Source organism: Pinus tabuliformis, chromosome 7 (assembly GCF_031772625.1).
Source record: "Pinus tabuliformis cultivar Carrire ecotype Pingquan chromosome 7, CPIR1, whole genome shotgun sequence".
Taxonomy (NCBI): Eukaryota; Viridiplantae; Streptophyta; class Pinopsida; order Pinales; family Pinaceae; genus Pinus; species Pinus tabuliformis.
Window position 1 is genome coordinate 363960008 of NC_142293.1, and position 10757 is coordinate 363970764.

Sequence of the window (10757 nt, forward strand, 5' to 3'; positions counted from 1 at the left end):
ATGTCACATTGTTCATCACAAATGATGTCACAATGTGTTGAACAACAAATGACGTCATAATGTGATGAAAACAAAATAATGTTGCAATGTGATGAATAATAAACGTTGTCACAATGAATAACAACAAATGCCATTACAATGTGATGAAAAACAAACACCATTGTAATGTGACGAATAACAAATGCCATTGCAATGTGATAAATAATATCCACCATCACAATGTGACAAAAAACAAATGATATTGCAATGCAATGGATAATGAACACATTATTTAATATAATGTCTATGGTTGAATATGCTTGAACATTATGCCCATCTTGACTATGGTTGACTATTATTTATCATTGTTTACTTATAGATGATTGTGGTTGATTGGCATGCCAATTGTTCACCATGGCACCCTTGTTGACTATGGTTGGTGTTAGAACACGTTGACCAACTAAATTAGGCATGCCAACTTTTGAAAATGTTTAACCACGATTGATGAATTGTCCATGGTTTACGATGGTTAACTTCTTCATCATGGTTGATCATGTTGTCTAAAGTTAGTTATGCTAGATAATGGTTGTCCATACATAACCAAATTCGACTAGGGTTGGTCATGTTTGCTTATGGTAGGGCAATGTTAATCACTTTGTGACATCAGGTTTGTTCATTACATTACAATATCAAATTATTATGTATTATTGTTGTTAATATTGTAATTGTTGTTGAGATTAATGTTAATGTTATTCCATAAATGTTATTATATTGATGTTAATAATAAGATTATTATATTATAGTAAAATGATTTCTTACACACAATAATAATATTATATTAATGATATTAATAGTGTATTTTTGTTATTATTAATGTATTATTATTAATAATGTAACATCATTAATATTTCTGAGTTTAAACTTCTGTGATCCATAATGTTTAGAAGAGAATTTTTATGGAGAGATCACATCGAATATTTTCTTGGAGCCAACGTTTTGAACCCTCTACTGTGGTTCGAAACATTGGATCCAAAAAAATATTATTAATATAGTTAATTATCTTCTTCTTATTATTTTTATTAATGATTTTATTATTAATTTCACTATTATTATCATAAGATTAACATTTTTTGCCGTCAGAAAAAACTGTAACTTTCCTTGATTTATAAAATGGTAAAAAAAATACATTTTTATATACTCCCTTGTGTGCATTCAAAAAAAAAAAATTATTGAAAACCTGCGTTATAAGCTAGCATACTACTTCATGATACATGTTCCGACTGAGCCATGAGATGTTAAAAAATATATAAGGTTCATATTACATTAAAAAAAAATTGGTGAAACAACTATGTTCACCATCCTTTGAAAAAAAAATGTCTTCTATCACTGTATCATTCTATGTGAAGAGTTCAACAAAACGATTAAGTCCTTTCAACTCGATGAATCTATTCAATGCGTGACTTATGATTTTAAAAATTAACATTAATAAGAATGATAATATTATTAGTGTTAATATTGATGTTATTAATAATATTAATATTTATTATAACATTAAGGTAGTAACATCAATAATAATGTTATAATAAGATGACTCGTTAAACATATGATCACGCTAATAGTATATTTATATTATAATTGTAATAGTGTACTTATATTGTAATTTATGTATTGATGTTAATATAACATTGTTAATGTTATTAATGATGTTACTATTAATATGTTAATACTATAATTTTGATATTAATAATATTAATATTATTAATATAATATTATTTTACCCGGATGCGGGTGTTACTGCTGCGCATTTATGAGGATTTATTCCTCGCAGGCAGTTGTCCCTGCACCTGGCTCGCGGACGAGGATCGCACATTTCCATGGCATGCGATATCAATTGGACAGAGTACAGAATTATGGTCGCACAGTTCGTCTTCAATGCGCGCTTGGTTCGAGAGACTATGCTCGATGTTTTATTCATGGCCTGGTGTCTGGTTTACGCCATTGCCCTCAGCTCTTTCCACCTTCGCCTGATTTTCTTTCCGCACCCCTGTTTCGTTTAGGTAGTTTGGAAGCTCGCTTGGATTCTTAGTCTTGCCTGGTTCGTCTGCACTCAGTCCTTCCCACTTCGGCTCTTCCATTTTCCCTTACCTGGTTTCTCTGATAATTCGAAGATGCCTCGCCGTCGTGGAGTCTCTCGCTGTGGAGGCAATACTGGTAATCGAGGCAGGGCCTCTCATTCTGCTCCTCAGAACATTGTCCCTATTGCTTCTGCCTCCCCGTCCTCTCCGCCCTCTGGCCATGCTAGACCTCTCCCGCACAACTCCTTTCAAACAACCCGCTTCACCTTCCATAGCAGGCTCAATAGGCCAGTGTTGTCAGCCAGCATCACTGTAATTCTTGCTGAGGAGGAGGATAAGCCCAGCAGCTCGGCCCACACCACCACCTCTCAGTCTCAGGATGACAGTGTCCTTCAGGGGGAGATGGCTGGGGTCGTGTTCAATGAAGACAACATGCAGGAAGACGGCATTGTTCCTGAGGCTCCTCAGCCTCCGGCAGAATCCAGTCAGCGCGAGGTGCTTGCTTGTGAGCCGGTTCATCATCCAGGTAGCATCTTGAATCTGGTAATTCCTCCAGATGGCGGTATCGAGGGGAATGCAGACAATGAATTCGTCACTTGGATTGCCTCTTCCAGCCAGGTGGACAAGGATGCGCCCGACTCTCCGCAACATGTCTAATGATTCTGGTTCAATGCCTACGGGTGGCACTCTTGCCTCTGCTCTGTTTTATTTTATGTTATGCGTCTATGTTTTGGGTCTCTGGTTACTGTTCTTGTCTCAGTTCTTGTTTTGTATCGGTGCGAGCCAATATAATATGATGAGCAGCAACAAATCATGGCTCGGCAAGCCTTGTTTTTGCTTTAATTTTGCTCATGGCGGGTATGACAGAATGATTATTAGCAATGTCATAGTAGGTGATAGTACTGCTGTGCTAGACACAGAATTGGATTATTTTCTTGTATGTCAGGGTCTTACAAATCATGTTTCGAAGTCTCTCAATCCTGAAAGGGCGGATAGAAGGATCTGTATGTCTCAGAATCTCTGGTGGAGGGCTGGCTTCTGCCCCCTTTGAGGTCTCGACCTCCATGTACATATTTTTTCTCTTTTTTTAATAGAAATAGTCTTTACACAAAAAAAATAAAATAAAATAAAAAATAAAATAATAATAATAATAATAATAATAAAATAAAATTATTAATATTGTAATTTCATATTCATATTAATATGATAATCTATATTTTACTAATTTTATTAATTTATTATTCATAGTTTAATATTAATATAATATTTTTATGAGCTTATTAATTAATTAATTAATTTTATTAATAATTAAATTTTTATTAACATATAGTTTTTATTAATAAGTTTATGTTGAAAAAGGCAGCAATAAATTCTCAATTTGATTTTGCCTTAATTAAATTAAGAAAATTCGAATTTCCACATTAACAAACAACTTGGATGCAGTTAATTTGTGTGACATGGCTTGTGCCACCTAGTTTACTCAGTAAATTCGACTTGGAGGAGTTAGAGTCTAGTTAAGCATGTATGATAGCTAATTTGTAGTAATTAAAATTAGTTGTTTCAAGTTGTTTTCAGTTAAACTAGTTCCAATTGTTGGAGGAACTAGTGGAAGGTCAATTGTGCAGTGGGACTTCAGTGAAACTCAACGATCATCCAGTTAACTAATCGATCATCCAATTAATTAATCGATCATCCCAAAATAGCTAGTTCATGCAGAGAATTCGAGTTCCACAGATATGGTGGAGATTCCAAGGCAGTGTAACATCAGTTGTAGACTAGTCTTGAGTGTATAGGTGTTGCATGTAGTCAAATGATCAACCTTGGGAATTGCACAATCCATTTTGGAGAAATTCCTAAATAATAAGGGCCTAATTTCTCAAGGAATTGCGCAAGGAAATAGGGGCTCAAGCAGAGGTAGAAATTGACTAAGTTTGGGTTAGAGCTTCTCAGTGAGTAGAGAGATAGGTTATTCACTTGCAGGTTTTGATTAGTTGAGCAAAGTAAATGTAATACATCTCTATTCATCAAATTAATGCAAGAAGGAATTTTTTTTTTTCGTAGATTGCTTTCCTTAGGAAAAATATTCTGTGCATGTGTGTTATTTCTTATTGCATGTTTGAGATTTTTGTTCTAAATTGTGAATTAATTTCCGTAGAGTAAGTTTGTGTCTTGTGATTTTGATTACAACTTCATGAGAAATTGCAAATATACACCATAAATTCTACAATTTCTACGATAAAATATTCTAAATCATATATTAATTAACATAAGTATATTAAAATATATCATAAAACATATATTAAAATGCCTTGCGTTTAATACCAGTGTGGTTGAAAGAATTTACATTGTCGTGTGGGCTAAGATGACTTTCTCAATAACCATGGCGTAGTATCGTAAAAACTCATCTAGCAAGAGCCGAAGGACCGTAAATTCTATAGTAGGGATTGGTACCTAGAACCAACCACACAATTTTCCCTTGGGGTTCTCTATAAATTAATCAGATAAGAACATTAGGTCATACAAATTTATATAGGAGGAAGATTTGGGAAAACCGCATCACATTCTCCGTGTTGATTTTAAACAATGGAACTATACCGAGTACCCACTTTTTTGAGGTAGCAAAAAATCATCTGATTTTGAAAAGTGCTAATTCAGAATACACCTTTTTTAAAACATATTTTTGGCATTTTAAATTTTCTTATGTATCAAGTATGAACATTTTTTTTTAAATGTTAGTGATTTTCATGCTAATTTTAAAAAATGTTGATGTGGTGTTAACCCCTTTCTTTATAGGGATTCTCTATGACACTCTTTATAGGGATTCTCTATGACACTTTAAATTTTCTAATGTATTAAGTGTGGATAATTTTTTAAAAATGTTGGTGATTTTCATGTGGATTTTGAAAAACATCAATAAATTTTTTAAGGCACATTTTTTACGCTTTAAATTTTCTTATGTCATAAGTATACATATATATTTTTTTAATGTTGATTATTTAACCATTTTTCAAGTTGTCTTGTTCCTCTTCATGTTTTTTGTCTTAAGATATTTGGTTTTTAAGGGTTTTCCAAATTTTTGTTTTGTGTTTTCTTTGCAATGTTTTTTTAAAATGAATTTTTTAATTTTTTTTTTGCAAAGTCTAAAAAATAATAAAATCAATATTTTGGGTTAAGATTTTATTTTATTTTTATATATTTATATATCATTAATTAATATTTCAATACACATAAAATAATTGCCAATAAAAAATAATATTTTTAAAGGCTGGACAAAAAATACACATTTTGCATCAGATATAATTAAAAAAAATATGTATTTTATGACATTTTCCCAAAAATGATATGTTAAATAAAAAAATTTATGGAAAATTTGAATAATTTTTTTTTAGAAAAATAACAAATTTTATGAATTTATATAAAAATGATGACATTTGAAAAATAAAAATTCCACAAAAAATGATTGAGATAAAATTTTAAGTGAAAACAAAAATAAAGAAAAAAAAAATTTAAACATACAATTTAAAAAAAACAATAAAAATCAGAGACATAAAAAATTTTAAAATAAAAAATACAATTAGGTTATAAAAAAACCATTAAAAATAAATTAGAAAAAAAAACAAAAACAAACTTTGAAAAAAATAAATTTTAAAAATAAAAAAGACATTAAAAAAAACAAACATTTCAAAAAAAAATAAAAGAAACATAATAATAATAATAATAATAATAATAAAACTTTATAAAACACAAAATTATAAAAACAATATAACTAATTAAAAAAAAATTGTCTGCTTGAGCCTTAGGTGGGCTCAAGCAGATTCTCAGAATTGGATTGAGCACTCACCCGATTCCAAGAATTGGCTTGAGCTTGCCTAGGGGCCCGAGCGGTCATCGTCCTGAGTGGGTGGCCTACACACAACACTACCTGCCCATGACGGTGAATGCTCGGGCCCCTAGACGGGCTAAGGATGATTCTTAGAATCGACTTTGGGCTCAACCCAATTCCGAGAATCAGGTTAGCCCGCTCAGGGGCCGGGGTGCTTAAATTTTTTTTGTAATTTTTAAAAATTATTGTTTTTTTTTTTTTCTTTTTAATTTTAATTAGTTTTATGTTTTATTGTTATTGCTTTAATGGTTTTTTATTGTTTTATTTATTTATTTTTTATTTATTAAACTTTTAATTTTTTTTTAATGGTTTTTTGGTTGCTTAATGTTTTTAGTTTTATTATTTTGTATTTTTTATATAGTTTTTTTTTTTTTCAAATATTTATTTATTTATTGATTTTTTTAAAATGTATTTTTTTAATGTATTATATATTTATTTAGTTTAATGATTATTTATTCTGTTTGTATTTTTTTTTTTTTATATGGTCCGATAAAGTATTATTAATTTTTTTTTCTTTAATTATGTTTTTTGATTTCATATATATATAAATATATATAATATTTTTTTATTTTTTTAAAGTTTGATTTTTTTGTCTTTTATATATTTGATTTATTTTTTTGTCATTTTTTAAAATTTTATGTTTTTTTTTTTCAAATATATATTTTTATTGATTTTTTTAATTTTTTAATTTTTAATTTTTTCATTATTTAAATTTTTAATTTTTTTCTTTGTAAATTTTTGTTTTCATTTTTGTTTTGAAATTTTAAGGTTTTTCCAAGTCATGGTATTTTATCTTTTACACCAGTATTTCAAAATGTTGAAAAGTTATCCTGAAAAAAGGTTTATTTCAGCATCAACACTTTTTGTGTTCAGGGTGTTTTTGCACCAAAAAAAAATTGGTTTTCACTGTCATTTTTAAAAGATGTTGAAAATCTATCGATTTTTTTTTTTTCAAGATCAACACTTTTTGTTTTCTTGCTTTTTTTCATATTTTTTGGGTTTTTTTGCTAGAGTTCTCGTTTGAGTGTACAGTTCCCATTTCAAAGTTTACGTTGTTTTTAAAATAGCACACAGGATGACAACGAAACTTTACTATTTTAATTATTTGCGACAACACCATGCAATGAGGAGAATGTGAATCGATAGACATTCATAATATAATGCTTATAATGCACGTTTCACAAGCCACCGCGTTTACAAGTTAGTTTCATAAGTAATTTCACAAATTAATTTCACAAATTAGGTTAGTGTTGGAATCAACCATGATATTTTGTGATAGTCAAAGTTGCATGGTAGGTCAAAGAAAATTGTTATCAACTACCACTACATTCATGACATTGTGCAGAAGGAAGCAAGAAATCTTCAATACATCTCCACTAATGAGCAAACAAATGATGACCTGACTACGCATCTTTCCAGAGAAAGATTTGTAATAAATCTTATTAATTTACCACATCAAGTAATAAGTCTTATTAATCTACCACATTAAAAATATATCTTTATACCTATGACCATTATCAAACAACTTAAAATAGAAATCCTTATTTTTTTTTTAAAATTTATGTTATATATATATATATATATATAACATTCAAATGTATAATGTAAATACATAATTAAATAGATATAAGCTATGTTAAAATTAGATAATAAATCTTATTAATTTACAACATAAAAGAATATGTTTTTATAATTTCTTGGGTCAAAAAAGTCAATATATTTCTAACTTCTAGATGCCAACACAAAAGTAAGTCAAGTCATTATGACTAGTAATCAATCCAATGTGATTCTTCCCACCATTTTCAACTTACACATGTTGTGTAGACTTTTAAACTTACACCATCTTCCAACCATTTTCAGGTTACACGTGTTATGTGTACATTTTCAACCTTACACCACCTCCTTTGTGACAAACGCTATACATTTTTTCTAAACACAAATGCCAATTTTCCTTGGTAAATCCCCCACACAATTAAACAATATGGTAATAGTCACTCCGCTTCTCGAAACTCTTCTAACTCCACATTTGAATCTACGCAATTACCAAATATAGAAAACTCATAATTACGAATGGTTAAATAAAATTTAAATAGGAATATTAAACTACCTAACTTTGAATAGACAAATAAAATTCAAATATATAACACAACTTATTTAAATATATATATATATATATATTTTAGTTTAAATTAATTATTAATAATTAATAAATAAATAATAAAAATTTCAATTATATAATTAAATATTTATAAAATATTTTCAATATTAATTATATATATTATTTTTATAAAAAAAATAAACTGAAAAATTTAAATATGAAATTTCTTTATACATAATATTTTATTTTCACTGCACTTACTAACTAAATCGTCCCGCAAAACCTAACATTGATGATTCCTTGACCAAATAATCGTCCCGCAGAACCTAACATTGATGATTCCTTGCCAAATAATGTACATTTTTAAAATTATATTCGATTCTTATGATAGCATACAATTCAATTCATAGGACAACTCTAGGCAATGTGCATTATTATTGTGTTTTAATGAACTTTTGACATTCATAGATGATAAAATAGACGTTTAAAGATTTTATTTTATAATTGTTATGGAGATTAAATTATATAATTATTAATTATATTAAAAAAATTATGATTTAAATTATATAAATAAATTCAGCATTTTTTTAATTACCTTTGAATTTTGTAACCGTTACACTTAACCTTTTTAGTTTCAAACATTCTTTGTATTTTTGATAAATACTAATAAAATAATACATGCAAATTAAACTACTCATTGCAAAAGGATAAATGAAAATTGATCCATCGGAAAATCAAGATAACGTTCTTGGTGGTGTTTGTGATATCAGAGCAATTGACCCTTGCTCGGGGACGGCCACAAAAATTCAATATATTATACGGCATTAAATAAATAGCAGTTATGTATATGCTCACAGTTCAATTCTGCATAGGCCAAAATCAAATAGTGGGTATAGATAGCCTCGTTCATTTAATGTTTTGACAAGTTATTTATTTTTAACCTTCGAGGATGACCAATGATGGTTTATTATTTATTTTTAGCCCTCTGGATCATTAATGGTTATTTATTTTCAGCGATCAAGAACCAAAAAGCGAAAATCAAACCATAAATATATACAACCTCCCTCATCTAACAAAATAAATCCTCACTCATTTAATGCCCTAACAAACTTTTTATTTTCGACCCTTGCGGACCACAAACTGTTATTTATTATTTACTTTCCACCCTTGGGGACCACAAACTGTTCTTTATTATTTATTTTCAGCCCTTGGGGACCACAAACGGTTAGGTTAGGGTCTGTTGGCAGGAAGTCAACTGAGATGATAATACCGTACGATATTTACTGTCCCTTGAAGAAATTAAAATATCCAACGCGCTATCCTACTTACGAAATTTTTAGCACCGACTTTGTGGTCCCAATGTCTGTTCCATCCGACCATTGTGGTCATGGCGCGTGTACACGTAAAGAAGGACGCACAGAGGTCTCCACACCGGCACACGATAACTATAAATACCACTTTCTGCTTCCTTACTTCCATGCCGTGCTCTCTGTATTCTGTCAATTTGTTGCTCGTTATATCCTCGCCAATTTTGACGAACTCATTTACTCGCGCTGTTTATTTCCTCATTCTGGACTTGCTCTCTGAGAGCCTTAGTATCTCAAATTAGTATTAAGATGGCTGAACAAGCTAAGCAACAGGGGCAACTAACCCCTGAGGAAGCTGAGCAACAGAAACACACGGGTTTCATGGGAAAGCTTCACCGCACGAACAGTGACAGCTCCAGCTCTGTAAGTCTCTCTTTCTTACTAATTCTTTTATTCACCACTCATCGCTTCGTTTCTTTATGCTTCATCTTTTTCCTGTGAACAGAAATGAGGTTTTACACGGAAAATGAAAATATATCAACTAGATAAAGAAACCGTCTGTCTTATAAACTATTTTTAACTTAATTTTTTTTAATTGCAGTCAAGCGATGAAGAAGAAAAAAGCGGAAAGAAGAAAGAAGGCGCGAAGAAAAAGAAAGGGTTGAAGGACAAGATCAAGGAAAAGCTCCCCGGCGGCGGAACGCATTCTTCAGATGAGTGTGGGGGTAAAGAGGAGAAGAAGACGGGACTGCTGGATAAAATCAAAGAGAAGATTCCGGGACACCAGGAAAAGCTCCCCGGTGACGGAAAGCACTCTTCAGAACAGCACGGGGGTGAAGAGGAGAAGAAGGCGGGTCTGCTCGATAAAATCAAAGAGAAGCTGCCTGGACACTAGAACAAGAATGGCGGGGAAGAGAAGAAGCACCATCATCATTAAAGATGTTGTAAAGATGTGAATCTGTATGTGTTTTTGTTTTTGCTCCTTCACGGCTTTGCTTAGGAGCGTGGATGAGAATAATCGTATGTGCGTGTTGTGGGGGAGGACTTTGATGAGTAATGTGTTTGTGTTGCGAGTCAAAGTTCTCTGTGTGATCTGGTTAATCCGCATTGTAATGTTTATAATTTGGTGATGTCGGAATTTGAGATTCTATAATAAATGGGGTTCTGGGTACCAGCTGACCTAAGTGTCTATCTGATTTATTTTTTTAAGTTAAAGTTATAATGAACATGTGAGAATGGATATGGATATTACAGATAAATATTTACGTAATGTTGTGGTTGCACTCATAAAAATATGTGGGAAAAGTTATAATGAGCCTGTGAGAATGGGCATGGATATTAAAGATAATTATACCACATCTAAATGCATATATTCTACCCCAAAAAAATAAAAAATATAGATTATAAACAGTTTT

The 10757-nt window shown here is 30.6% G+C and overlaps 1 protein-coding gene across 1 annotated transcript; it reads left to right on the top strand.

Annotated features, from left to right (window-relative positions):
• The first annotated feature begins 9516 nt into the window (after positions 1-9516).
• LOC149247476 (uncharacterized) lies at positions 9517-10513 on the top strand. Its single transcript, XM_089458242.1, has 2 exons — positions 9517-9765; positions 9944-10513. The coding sequence occupies exons 1-2, from the start codon at positions 9652-9654 to the stop codon at positions 10235-10237; spliced, it is 408 nt and encodes a 135-aa protein (XP_089314368.1). The 5' UTR covers positions 9517-9651; the 3' UTR covers positions 10238-10513.
• The last annotated feature ends 244 nt before the right edge of the window (positions 10514-10757 follow it).

Bases quoted from the DNA above. Each gene is read 5' to 3' on its own strand.
- LOC149247476 (XM_089458242.1), top strand. From the start codon at position 9,652: ATGGCTGAACAAGCTAAGCAACAGGGGCAACTAACCCCTGAGGAAGCT. The intron at 9,766-9,943 runs GTAAGTCTCTCT...TTTTAATTGCAG, and splicing joins ACAGTGACAGCTCCAGCTCT to TCAAGCGATGAAGAAGAAAA.